General features: G+C 33.1%; 1 protein-coding gene across 3 annotated transcripts; it reads left to right on the top strand.

Moving 5' to 3' along the window:
* Positions 1–5775: 5775 nt before the first annotated feature.
* On the top strand, positions 5776–9570 carry LOC106432201 (probable methyltransferase PMT21). Of its 3 annotated transcripts, none has more exons than XM_048762965.1 (8): positions 5777–5988; positions 6910–7183; positions 7279–7427; positions 7510–7705; positions 7795–8005; positions 8137–8815; positions 8887–8964; positions 9037–9570. In XM_048762965.1, exons 1-8 carry the CDS (start codon positions 5831–5833, stop codon positions 9263–9265), a joined length of 1974 nt encoding a protein of 657 aa, XP_048618922.1. In that variant the 5' UTR covers positions 5777–5830; the 3' UTR covers positions 9266–9570. The 3 variants fall into 3 exon arrangements, with proteins under 3 accessions (XP_048618924.1, XP_048618922.1, XP_048618923.1); XM_048762966.1 differs by having other exon boundaries at positions 5824–5988; positions 6858–7183; XM_048762967.1 differs by lacking the exons at positions 8887–8964; positions 9037–9570 and having other exon boundaries at positions 5776–5988; positions 8137–8819.
* Positions 9571–14589: the final 5019 nt, after the last annotated feature.

Below are 14589 nucleotides of genomic sequence, written 5' to 3'. Positions count from 1 at the left end.
GCCGCCTTTTCAGATTGATATAATCTCTTTAGTCTATCCTTGATAGGTAAGTACCACATCCGCTGGTACGATACCCTATTCCGCCCAAGTCCTTGCGGTTTATATCGTTGCTTCTTGCAAAATTTACACTCTAACAATTCTGCATTTTCTCCCCAGTATATCATACAGTTGTCTATATACACATCAATCATCTCCGAAGGTAAACCAAGGCTATGAACCAGTTTCTGAAACTCATAATAAGATTCAGCACACTGATTATCTTCAGGCAAATACTCTTTAAACAACTCAGCCCATGCATCCATACAAACTTCAGGTAAGTTATGATCAGTTTTGGTATTCATCATCCTAGCTGCCAATAATAATTTAGAAAGACCTTCTCTACAACCTTCATAAATTGGCTCATTAGCTGCTGCTAGCATCTCATAAAATCTTTTTGCATCCAAATTAGGTCCCTCTACATTTTCTACCTCCTCTATTACTGATCTTGTTTCACGAAATGCATCTGTAACCATATCATGCATCCTATCATGATCTACTATATGATCCTCTTGAAGGTTACAACTTTCAGAAGGTAAATGTGGTTCCTCTCTGTTACAAACATTTTCAGCCTGATTACTACTACTAGCTTCATTCCTATTATAAGCTTCTCCGTGGTTAAACCAGATATAGTAATGTGGAGTAAATCCTCTATTTACTATATGTTTCCAAACCGTTTCACTAGCAGCAAACTTGGTATTGTTGCATTTACGACAGGGACAAAATATTTTACTCGTTTCTAGTGTGAGAGACGTCTGTCCGGCGTGGTACATGAACATCTCTGCTCCGTTGAGAAATTCTTCTGTTACTCTTCCGCTTGAATCTTTATGCACATACATCCAACTCCGAAGCTCATAGATATTTCTAGACATTTTTTTTTTACTCTTTCTCGTTTTTTTGGTGCGTCTTAAGAATGAGGGAGAAGATCATATTTATAGGGAAATTTTGATTTTGGTAGGTTTACAACGAATTTACGTTTGATAATAACGTAACCACCAATGTGCAACTGCATTCCTCGTAAATTGGTCGTTAATCAGATGGTACGGTGTCGATGTTTCTTATTCGTATATTTACGACTACTTTACGACTACATGAAAGTGTAGTCGTAAACGAGAAGTTAATTTACGACCAATTTACGACGAGAACTATTAGTAGCAAAATTATGTCTAAGTTACGACGAACATTCAGGTAGTCGTAACTTAGTCGTAAAGTCGAAGGTAATTTACGACTACACATTTGTAGTCGTAAATCGTAGTCGTTACTCCCACGTTTTCTTGTAGTTCCTGCTTGCAGTTTGATATTTGCTGACATTGGTTCATTGGCACTGAATCTTCATATGCCAATTCTTATTTGGTTAGGAGTCAATTTTTTACCAGCTTACCAATGATTGGTAAAAGCTTTTTGTTGATTTTGATATTGGTGCTTTCAAGTCTTCCAAGGCCTTTCTTACTTTCATCGTCATGGTTACTTCCAACGCGATCTTACGCTAGGTAATTGATAGCATTGGTGTGTTAATTGATACACAACTTCAAACATCTGCTATGAAGATTGACAGTTTTGATTTTAATCACTATGTCTCTCTAACAATCATGGTTAAATAGTTTGTCAAGAATGTACGTTTATGTTGTGTTAGTCGTTTCAGAAAATCTGTTAGTCTCTAAAGGCATCTTTAACATTGCTGATTTTGAACTGGCAGGGGAGGTAAATTAGAGTCCCATTTGTCGATTAGATGCTGCGTAACTGACTCTAAAAGCTTTGTTCAGATAGGTAGAGGACACCTGAAGTATTTCTACAGTCTTATGCATCAAAAGTTGGTTAGTATCAATACTAAAGTATTCCATCAGGTGCCTTCAATTCTCGGACACCAATCTTGTATCTTTTTTTTTTTCATCATCGTTTAACGGCTCCTATATAAGTAGTGATTTTGAGACCACTGCTAAACCAAAGAAGTTTCAAGGAAGGAACGAGTTGAATCAATGGTACCAGATTGATCGACAGAAAGAGGAGAAGGAACAAGTCGACTCAGCCTCAGTATACTACACCGAAGGATATATTGAGATCGAGAGAGAAGGTTGCCTTGGAAGAAGAAGATATGGTAAGAGCAGAGAGCTTGGAGAAGATATGGTAAGAGCAGAGAGCTTGGAGTGACATGGTGCAGAAGCCACTGAACCAGACAAGACATGAACCAAGAAGCAAAATCCTATTTAGATAGTGAGAAGCGAAGCATTCAATTTTTGTGACCTCTTCTCTGTTCTCTTTTAGACCTTCAGTAACAGAGTCGGTTGATTTAGCAGATTTACCAACAATCACATGATAGACGTTACTGTCTCAAAACTTTACTCGTCCCAAGATTAAAGCTCCGGAGCTTCAACAAGGCACCGTGAAAGTGGTTCAACATGAGAACTGTATAAGGAGAAACACTTGAAGATATCAGCCCCAGTTCTAGTTCTGTTTTGATCTTTTCATTTCAATCATTTTTCAAACAAAAAGAAGCATTCATTGTAAAACAGTCTTTTGGTGAATAAAATCTAACATTCATTATTAAAAGAAAAAAAATGAAGCTCCAATGGTCCCCCAAAAGGCAGGACAGATGTTTAGAGTAAGATTTAGAAGACATTCATCGACCAGATACATCAACAAATGACTAGCATTCTAATAAAAAATTATATAGTCAGCGTTCAAAATCCATTTCAGCATAAGTAGATCTGCATGAAATCGAATTAAAAATAAAGAATTAACCGGATACTTAAATTTTATAAACAAAAATCAGATTATAGCTAAGATCGACTACACCAAAGAAGTCCGGTGGTACATACAAAATGTTAAAAGATACAGAGAATTTTTTAATGAAGACATGTTATGCTACTGAAATTCATAAATATCTTCACGCTGCAGTGCAAACACACAACAACAACAAAAAGTTGAAATGCATTGCATCGCATCGCTTGCCATTATGATCGACATTAAACCTCTACAAAGGTTTCGCCTATTCCTATTCTTTAATTATAAAAATAAGACAAATAATTTGTGTAAAAAGACCTAATCACTCACATGGGAAGATGATGCACCATTAAGTTAACCGATTCCACATGGGGAAATAAAGGTCAGTTTTCGTGCTTTTTTCTCGAACTTTAGACTTATTCAAAAGTATTTGGTTCGTGTGTCACAATTCATAGTCTATGACCCTTGATAATTCGATGTTAGATCCGGCTGCTATGACGTTTTGTGATTGCAATTATGAGTAGAACTTATAAGATTAAACGAAATAGAGAAAACTATGAATTTATATGAATTCCAAAATTTATAGTCGTCAAAAAAGAAATTTAGACAAAAATACATGTAAAATAAAAGTCAACTGTAGTTTTGTCTTTGACCAGAATTTGTTTTTATACAGCTTTGGTTATATATAAGGGTTTCACATACAGAAAAGTAGTTAACCATAGTTCTTGTCGGCAAAAAAACAAGATCTAAAATAATCATATTTCTCTTACATAGTGATAATGAACGATACATTACGAAGTTGATTGTTTGTAGTTTTTGGATTAGTTTTTGGGTTTTGTTTTTCCAAAAACCATTTTGCAACCAATCAAGATTTTAAAAGAATAGTTTCTCTAAAATGTAGGGAAACTAGTTTTTGCAAATAACTGTGTTTTTAACACAAAAACCAAAAGCCAAGTTTTCATAGTTTTTTTCTTATTTCCAATTTTTTTAAATTGTTTTTATTTTATTTATATTTTAATATAAGAAAAAAGCAAAAATGATAATTACTGTAAACAAAAAAAAGTTTAGTAAGATTCATTTTCTTACTATTGGTACTATTTATTAAAATTCGTGATATATTTCTTTTATTAATTTTTTTTAAACAAGAAATGAACTTCTAAATTACTTTTTTTTTAAATATCAGACCAAAAAATCATTAATCAAATTTTTGAGAAACCAAAAGGATAATTTTTTATTTATAATATTTGATTTATAAAATATTTTAAAAATATAAATATTTTTTTAACTTTTTAATTATGTATTTTCATTTTTGAACTACATTAATTATGTTGTCATATATGTATCAGAATTATGGTTCATCTATCTAGTTCGCATTATTTTCTCTTATAAAATAAATTTATTTTTAAGTGGTAATATTTTGTATTATTTGTTGTTCATAGTAAGTAATATTTTACTATTAATTTTTATTTCAACTCAAACAAAAATAATCATTCAAGTTTTCTAAAAACTAAAACTATACAAAAATCAAAAATCAGAAATTTTAGATAAATATTTTATTATTTTATAAAAACAAAAATCAAAAGTTAGAAATCAAAATCACCATTCGTGTTTTTTCAAAAACAAAAATCTACTGCAAAATCAAAAATCAGAAACTAAAAACCAAAATCTAAAAATTAAAAACCAAAAACCAAAAACCAAAATCTAAAAACCATCCAAACAATCATCACCTGTGTACCAGACGATGTTGGTTAAATTGGGAATGGAATATCTACATAACTTGTAGGCTCTTGAATATTTATATACACATTATAGTTTTTTAATTTTTGTTCTTGTCAATTAATATCTACATAACCTGTAGAATCTGGAATATTTATATACACATTATAATCTGGAATATTTATATATTTATATACAAATACACTACAGACTCTTTTTTTTACTGAAGGCATTAAATACACTATAGTCTTGGAGGAAGAGTATGTGTGTACTTTTCTTTTTTTATAACTGAAGAGTATGTGTGTACTTAAACGCGGTTTAATTAGTCAACACTTAATAATTCAGTGTCTTCGTGGATCTATCTCAAGTGACAAACCCACCGACCAACTCGGTCTGATCCCAACAGTTTCTATTAATTAGTAATTAATTAATTAATTTCGAATATATTAAAAAATATTCTCATAGTTTTTAGATTTTTATGTATATAATTCCAGACCCTACATATAGGTTACAGAGTTATTATATTTTTTTGGTTTGAAAAAATGTTGTTCTGGTTTTCATCCAAAGCATATTGTCTGGTTAATGGTTGTGTAACAAACTTTTAAAAGTGCAAAGAAAAAAATCATTTCAAATTTCGATTCGTCTGTCTTACAGTTTTATGAATTTAGATTATAAAAATATTTCAAAACATGGAAAATTCACAGCTATTATTCATTTAGGTATTCAAATTTGAATCCCCAAAATATAATAACCAGAAAATTGGTATTTTCCATTTTATGTAGATATGCATGGGAATGGTGAGGAAAGTCGTAACGCTGATGCCGACGGTGATTCCTTTTGTCGGTGGTGGAACCACTTGTACTATCTATATTTAATTTAATAATCTAAATAAGAATCCTAAAAGAGACGATTGGCTACTTTAGTAAAAGGAAAACAATTAATATACTTTTCCAAACTAACATAGAATTCCGTGAATGGCGATCTAAAAACAGTCGTTGTGATATTTCCTAGACGAGGAGGATCTATCATTTTATAGAAATTCGTATTTTGGAGTATGTTTTCTTACACGTAAGATAATTTATAATTTACAGTTATTTTTTTAGTGTGTGGTAAAATTCTCATTAGAAATTAGTTATATCCACCGGAAAGTATTTTGGTAGAGAATAGTATTCAATCGTAATTAAGAACAGAACAAGTGACTATTATTTAGAAAAAAAAAAAACAGTGAAATTAAGTGGAAAATAATAGTCAGAATTAAACTAACGAAAAAGATAGAAAACGAAAGGAGAGACAGAGAGTGAACGGAAAAAAAAGAAGAAAATAATTAATAATTGTGTGTACATCCAAGAAGCTATATATGTTAACATTAGCTTCTCTGCAATCTTTCATCGCTCTCCCCATAATATATATTTTTTCATTGGATTTTCGAAAAAGAGAGAGAATCGAAGTCTCTCCCCGTCGCAAGAAAATCCTCTCCTCAAGAATTGTAGGAGACCATTCGAATTGTTATCAACGGTAATTACATACTTCGTTTTTAATTTGTGTTCTTCATTGATTTTCTATTCTAGTTCAAGGCGAGGTATAACCAGATCTAAAGTTTTCTCTGTGGTTCTTCTTCATTTGTGTTCGTTTGATTGCATATCATTAAGTTTTGCTTTCGCGTGTGAGTACTTACACATTCATTGTTAATTTTCTGTGTGTTTCGTCTTCATCTATTGCTTTCTCTGGTTTTATTGTATGTGTAAAATACAAAAGATTAAAGACTTTCCGTGTCTGCCAAGTAATGATTAATGCTAGTTCTCTTCCCCTGACCCCCCCCCCCCCCCCCCCCCCCCCCCCTTTGTGCCTTTTTAGCTGTCTGCAAGCTTTTATCTCTTGTGTAGGTTTTGTTTTCAGACTTTAAATGCGAAACTGAAGAAACACTTTTAAACGTTATCTCTACTATAGAAATCATTCATGTGTCAGTGACAAAATAAAATCATTCATGTGTATGCATTTATTATCCATCAAATTGTTTATTGTCCTCCTCGAGTTTTGATAGAGCATGTTATGGCGGTCGAGTCTGGGTCCCAAAACACCATGTGATTAACATTAAAGCAACACTCTATATGTCGGCAACGTTGTTTGTTTTGTCCCTTTATTAGATCTCTACGTCCTTTTGTTTCCTCAAGTCACTCATTTGTCAAAAGAGTGTCTGTCCCATCATTTGTTTATTCAAGATTTACCCAAAAAGTTATCTTTCCTCTTTAGTAAAATTTCTTTTGGTAATGGCAGTGTTTCATGCTGTACTTGTCTATTTCTTGATCCAAACTGTTGTTTGACCCTTTTACATGAGTAATTGTTATATTTGTTCTTGACTACGGCTAGTTCTTGGTTTCTTGCAGGTGTTGTCAAGTTTCTAACCAAAAAAAAATTCTATTTATATCTTTAATTCAGTCCAAAGACGATGAAGGATAACGATGACAAGTACGAGAAAGCTGAGAGAGGTTCAACCAAGATCTTGCCCAAGACTGCTCTGCTGATTCTGCTATGTGGGCTCTCTTTCTATCTTGGTGGACTTTACTGTGGAAAGAACAAACTCCAAGTCAACGATGTTGCAAAAGCTGGATCTTCCTTGGATGTTGTTGATAACTCTCCTCAAGTCAAATCTGTTTCTTTTCCGGAGTGCAGTAGTGACTACCAAGATTACACTCCCTGCACGGATCCAAGGGTACACTCAATTTTCTTAAGTATACTTTTAGTCCTTGAATCTGTAAAAATAGTTTAGCTAATTTTTTTTATTTTTCAATTTTGGCATGGTGGTAGAAATGGAAGAAGTATGGTACTCACAGGCTTACTTTCATGGAACGTCATTGTCCTCCTGTGTTTGATAGAAAGCAATGTCTAGTCCCTCCTCCTAATGGGTATAAGTCACCAATAAGATGGCCTAAGAGTAAAAATGAATGTTGGTACAGGTAAATATTTGCTTCTCTAGATCTCTCCTGTCCTCAGATATTTGAAGTAATTAAGTGACAATTTGATGTGATTTAATTTCAGGAATGTGCCATATGATTGGATTAACAAACAAAAATCTAACCAGCATTGGCTAAAGAAAGAGGGTGATAAGTTCCATTTCCCTGGTGGAGGCACAATGTTTCCTAATGGAGTTAGTGCTTACGTCGATTTGATGCAAGACCTGATCCCTGAAATGAAAGATGGGACTATACGAACTGCCATTGACACTGGTTGTGGGGTGAGTTTATACATTTTCTTGAAATTTCAACTTAAAAACATTAGAGGTTCCTTTTCTTCAACTTCCTACATTTTTGCTCTGTTTTAAAGGTTGCAAGCTGGGGAGGAGACTTATTGGACCGTGGTATACTCACAGTGTCACTCGCCCCAAGAGATAACCACGAAGCTCAAGTCCAGTTTGCTCTAGAACGTGGAATCCCTGCGATACTCGGCATCATCTCAACTCAACGTCTCCCTTTCCCTTCAAACTCATTCGATATGGCTCATTGCTCAAGATGCCTTATTCCATGGACTGAGTTTGGTAATGAAGAGCTATCTTGATTCTCTAATTTTTTTTTTTGTCGGCTACCCATTTAATTAGACCAAGTTTTGGTTATCTGATAATGCGATGAAAACTCATGTAAGTATTTTTCTCTTTGCTGCTGACTTCAGGTGGAGTCTATCTCCTGGAAGTTCACCGTATCCTAAGACCCGGTGGCTTCTGGGTCTTATCCGGCCCCCCAGTCAACTACGAGAACCGTTGGAAAGGATGGGACACAACCGTCGAAGCGCAGAGATCAAACTACGAGAAGCTCCAGGATCTCTTAACCTCAATGTGCTTCAAAATGTACGCCAAGAAAGACGACATCGCTGTGTGGCAAAAATCTTCAGACAACACGTGCTACAACAAGCTGTCTAACGACCCTGACGCGTACCCGCCGAAATGCGACGACAGCCTCGAGCCCGACTCCGCTTGGTACACCCCCATACGCCCTTGCGTGGTGGTTCCGAGCCCTAAGCTTAGGAAGACGGGTTTGGAGTCTACTCCCAAATGGCCTCAGAGGTTGCACGCGACTCCTGAGAGGATCTCCGATGTTCCTGGAGGAAACGGTGGCTTGTTTAAGCGCGACGGTAGCAAGTGGAAAGCGAGGGCTAAGCATTACAAGAAGCTGTTGCCTGCTTTTGGGTCTGATAAGATAAGGAATGTGATGGATATGAACACTGCTTACGGTGGTTTGGCTGCTGCGTTGGTGGATGATCCTTTGTGGGTGATGAACGTTGTGTCGTCTTACGCTGCGAATACGCTTCCCGTTGTGTTTGATCGTGGGTTGATTGGAACGTATCACGACTGGTAAAATTTATCAAAGCCTATTCTTTAATCAATTTGAATTTGCATACATAATGCGTTATGTTGTGACATAGGTGTGAGGCTTTTTCGACGTATCCAAGAACTTACGATCTTCTTCACGTTGACGGTTTGTTTACATCTGAGAGCCAAAGGTAAGATCTCAAAGCCTTTGAAACTCATTGATGCTGTGATATAGTGCTAAGTAATGATCTGGTATTACGCAGGTGTGAGATGAAGTATGTGATGCTGGAAATGGATCGGATCTTGCGTCCTAATGGGTATGCGATTATACGCGAGTCGAGCTATTTCGTGGATAATATTGCATCCGTCGCTAAAGGACTGAGATGGAGTTGCCGTAAGGAACAAACAGAGTCTGAGTCAGAGAACGAGAAGCTCTTGATTTGCCAGAAGAAGCTGTGGTATTCATCTAACGCTACGTCAGAAACAAAATAGTAAAAAAGTGAGGGGGGGGGGGGAAATCTAAAGCTTAAGCTTAAAGCCTTGGTTTTGTGTGTCCTGGAGGTTTCTTGAGAACAAAGTCACTACAGCAAAGTATAGGTTCTTTGTCTTGCTTCAAAGCCAAGAAGGTGTTTAAAGCAGCTGCCAATTCTTATTTTATTATCCCAGCATATTTATCAACTTTCGATTTTTGCTTATAGTATACTAGGGTCGGTCCGCGTTACGCGCAGAATATAATTATGTTTGATGTATATAACTATGTAATTGTACTTATTTATTGAATTTTCTAATATTTTATTTTTTTAATTGCTTATTTAAACAATGTGAAAATAGTCAAATTGTTGTGATAAAAATATACATTATTGATTCTTTTATATGCTACTATATTTGTAGATTAGCTAAATCATGTTATCTAAATAAACATCTACAATTTTCTAAGTAAATGTTTTTGATTATTTTTTAGAATATGATTTTAACATTGTTTCTTTATATATAGTAAATATTTTTAAAATTGGACTATAATTAAATTAATAAATAATTACAAAATAATTATGATTCTAGTAGTTTTTCTACGCTATGCGTGAGATGTCGATTAATTGTGTAGCACAATGTTTGATTTGAAAGTCTAATTGATTATAATATAAGTTCTGGTATTATATATGGTTTCATTTTTATACACTCAACTATTTTTCAGTTGTTCTTTTCTAGTTTTATTTTTTTAATTAAGTATTTTGTTTTTTTTTTATCTTTTAATGATTTTTTATATCATATGAGAATTATTATTGGGTAATTGCTATTATTTAGTTTTATGACCTCTTTCAGTTGAAAGTTTTGATGGTAAAATATTAGCCTTAGTTTCGTTGCATCAAGTTAATTATTTAATAAAATTGTTAAAATTGTTTAATATATTTATGTTATTTTTTTTTATTTTGACGAATTAGATTTTTAAAATATTTATTTTATGGTAGTTTATCTATTTTATTTATACTTTATATATTTTTGGTCAAATTGTTTTACATTGAATTTCTGTTTATATTGTACAAATATAAATATTTTTAAAAATGTTTATACTGTACAACCTTAGTTTTCTTGTTTTATTTTATGTTGCGTGTTTATACTGTATATATATATATATATATATCAGTATTAAATTTCTGTTTGAATATTTTTATTGGATCAGTAGATTAATTTTCTTTGTAAGGAATCATTTTTTATTTTAAATATAATAGTTTCCTTTGTGTTTTAGTTAGTGTTACATTTATTAGATCAGTTTTTTTTTTTGCCAACTACTTCCTTCTGAAAATATTTTTTTTTGATTATGTGTTAATTTGTGTTTGTTGTTTTCAATAATTTTCTTGTTAATTTTTTAAACTTGATGAAACAAAAAAGCAATATCATAAATAGATTTCCTCCTTTTTTGTTTTCCTTACAAAAGTTTTCTATTTACTGCTGGAATTTTTTATATTATTGAACTATATTATGTATAGTCACTCAATTATTATTTTTTGACAATATTTTTAGAAATCTGTTGAATAATTTTAAATTAACCTTTTTGTTCTCAAAATCAATTTCAACATTGATCTTAAGTTACAGTTATAGTGCTCTCACTTAAATATAATTATTGTTGTATATATAATATGGTCGAATTACTGGTTTTCTAATAAATCAAGCCTAAAAATCAATTTTAAACCCGACAATTTCTTGTGTTAAAACAGATGCTGACTGGAAAAGCTGATTTGAGCATTGTTTTCTTGTTATGCTAATGAATTTTTTTTAAATTAAAAAAAAAGACACTTCTTCTAACTTTAGCAATCTCTTGCTTAATGTGTTACTACTTTGGTTTTATAATTTCCATTTTGTAACTTGAGTGGGGAGAAAAACTTGTATTGTTATAGCTTGCAAACGTGTAAACCAAAACATTAAGGACTCATCCCAATATGTTTGGATATTATTTTTTTTACTTTTTTTTTTGTCATGTGTTTGGATATTATTGATGGATCATATAAACAACCAAATTTCAAGGTTCGTTTTTAGTTTTAGGTATGAATTTCAGTGGTATTTTTTGGTGTCATGTAAACAAACCAACTTTTTCATCTTCTTTTTGTTTATTCGTTCAATCTGAAAATCAAAAACTATGTCAACAACTTGGTGCTTTATTTTGTGGTTATCGGGAGTTGTTTAATTATTAAGATTCATCATTCAAGTTACAACAGAGAACGATGATCCTATATAATCACTTGGAAAACAAAGATGAGTTTTAAATGAAGGTGATATTACTATTTTCAAACAAAGACTTCACCAAAAGTGGAAATCCGAAGCCATATATGATTGCATCACCCTCATTATAAACAAAGTGATAGATTTTCAATGTGGGAGTAAAGAAAAATAATGTTAATACAGGAATGATAAACAATGCTTTAGTGAGTCTGCGAAAGGTAAAGCAATAGCTGACTCTTGATCTATGGCTCTATGCTGGTGGAAAAGTTTCTTGCCTAACAAAATTCCAAAAGGATAGAGTACAAAAGTTTGACTCTCATAGTTATTAATTAGAAAAGCTACTACAAATCTATATCTATATATACAATATATGTCAATTGATTCCCAAGCGAGCGACAACATACACAATATCTACGTATACTACTCCCATCTCTTTCTACTCAATCTGTTGGGATTCTTGAGTATTTGAGCTTCATCAATTACAGTATACTGCCACAGAATCTGAGAAAGGAAGTCTTGATCCAGCAATGCTATATCATACGTTGTAAACAACACACTAAACAGTAACAAAGATTCCTGGAACAAAACAAACAGAACAATATAATTACACAAAGCCTTACAGATCAAAACAAAGCAATACAAACATACCTAAGAACTTCATGTTCTGGAGTGAACCTTTTGTCTCTCACACCCAACCATCCGTTACGCTCAAAGGACAAATCTTTAAGAAGCCGATCTCATTGACTCACAAAATGGCTCTCGTAATCCTTGAATAAACTTCAGATAACTCAAAAAAAAAAAATGCTTCTAGAGTCTTCCCCAACCCCATATGCTCAATCTGTAGATTAGTCTCAACATAGATACAATCACAAAGATAGCGATTCAAAAAAAAAAAGTGGTGGTACCTCGTAACCTGCAATCATACTAAAAAAAGTTTTTGAGTTCTGGTTTATATCTGAAGAAAAAGGGCGGAGAGTTACCGAGAAGGACATTGACGCCGAGAAGATATTTGTACATAAGCCAAGAGACTCCTTCGACTTGGTGAGTCTTTAGAGTCAGCGTGATTCCGAACTCTCTGCAATCGGGAGGAAAGTGGATCTTAGTTGTATGCAATGAAAGTGACATGAAGATATTTTCATGATCTAAACACCAACCTTTTGATGACATGGAGGATAGCTTAAACAATTTGCAGATGCATTAGCTGTGCCAAAGAGAAAGAGAAGAAATTAGAGATCAAAGAAAAAGGGTTCACATTTTTGCATATAAGAAAGAGCTTAGAAACTGAGATAATACTGCTGAGATGTGTCCTAAAGCTGCAAAATACTTTGAACTAATTGAAGAAACCTTTACTGCTCATCTAAAACACAAAATCGAGTTTCTCAATCTAGGGTAAAATGCAATCTAATCGAAACATGAAAACACAAAATCACAAATACAAACAAAATCAACAAACGTATTCGAAATCAAGAGTACAGATGATGATGTTCTACCAAAAGGAAGGTTTACCTTTTATAGGATTAGAGACACCGCTTTAAAGATCAAAACAAAGCATTGAAGACAACATTGTGGGTTGAGTGAATCAGTGGGAGTAAACACGAAGCCAATAACTCAGACCGTTTCTTATCGTATGGAGAAGCGCAAACGTCAACTCGTCGTCGCACGAAGAAGAGAGATGATCTTCGTAGAACATAATTAGGGTTGGAGGGCAGAATCAATCTAACCAGGCCGGATACACTTTCTAATTTCAGAGCCCAACATACACAAACAAAGCCCATGACGAAAGAACTTAAATGAAACGCTGCACTTTACAAAACAGAACACTTGTCTGCACGTCGTGAAACGACTTATCTAGCTGGAATCCGACGTGACACGTCCTGGAGAGAGGAAAACACTCTTTTATAATAATAGATAGATAATACATGCTTGGTGAGAAATATATTATTGATCTTTTTGTTTAAACTGTAATTTTAAATTTAAATTGTCGAGATTTCTCCAAAGTTAGGTGTATTGATTTGAGATACAGTTGTATTGTTTTACACGTTAATACTTGCAGTGGTCCATTAATCCATTACAAAAGAATTTCTTACTTTTCTCTTGCATTTGCGTAAAGAAAATAGTTGTGTGTTTTGTTTTATCTTTCCGACAATTTATATACCAAACAAAGAACAAATACCATTAGCGGTAAGGATTTGGTTCGTGTTTTTAATATTGTAGCCAAAAAGTAAAAAGACAAGGGGTCCGATTGGTAGTAGAACTGTTGAGGCTGTATGGTTTGTAACAGTTTTTACGGTCATTTTTTCTCCAATCGGGCTTTTAGAATCATTTATTTGTCTAAAGCCATCACAGCCACTTTCTTCTCTTTTTTAAGTTTCCAACCGGTTTTCTAAAGGTCAGCTTATCGTGGCTTTGAGAAAAAAAATAAACCTTTTTTTTTTTCGTTTCTTACCAGAAGAATAGAAACACATCTCTACCTTTATTATATATGTTATCGCAAAGAATAAATTAGTTAGTTAACAATTATTTTTTAACTTTATTTTAAGATCCATTTCTCATAAACAAAAAAAATTCCTTATGACCGAAAGAGTTGTGTACTTTATTCTCATGATACTTACTATTAAGTGAGCGGGGAGAATGGATTGTTCCAAGAACTAACAATTTTTGTTGATTCAAAAATTTATATTTTCACGCCTTTTTTGTATTTGAGAAAGATGAAATAAACTAAACAGGCACATGAAATTAAAATTTTGATATAGCACGGCTAAACTAGGGACCTTATAGCGAAGCATTGTAATGTTACGGCTCTGGTGCCGTGTTTCATTACCTCAAATATGTGTATACAATTTGTTTTCTTTCTACAACCTCTACAGTTTTTTTACAACAATCAGATTTATAAAATTATTGTAACTAACTGTCACAGTCACAGTTTTTAAAGTCAAAATCTCTACAGTCAAAAGTCACCGATCGGAGCCAATGATGGAAATATTTTAAAACTGAAGAGTAAATATGGTCGGCTTGGTTAGGTGAAAGGTTCGTAGTTGAATATGACATAACAATTTTAAAACATACTAAAATGGATATTAGTCCATGAAATCTAAATAAAG

This window comes from Brassica napus, chromosome C7 (assembly GCF_020379485.1).
Source record: "Brassica napus cultivar Da-Ae chromosome C7, Da-Ae, whole genome shotgun sequence".
NCBI classification, from domain to species: Eukaryota; Viridiplantae; Streptophyta; class Magnoliopsida; order Brassicales; family Brassicaceae; genus Brassica; species Brassica napus.
Note: the sequence above shows the minus strand (reverse complement) of the source record. Positions and strands in the feature narration are given on the sequence as shown.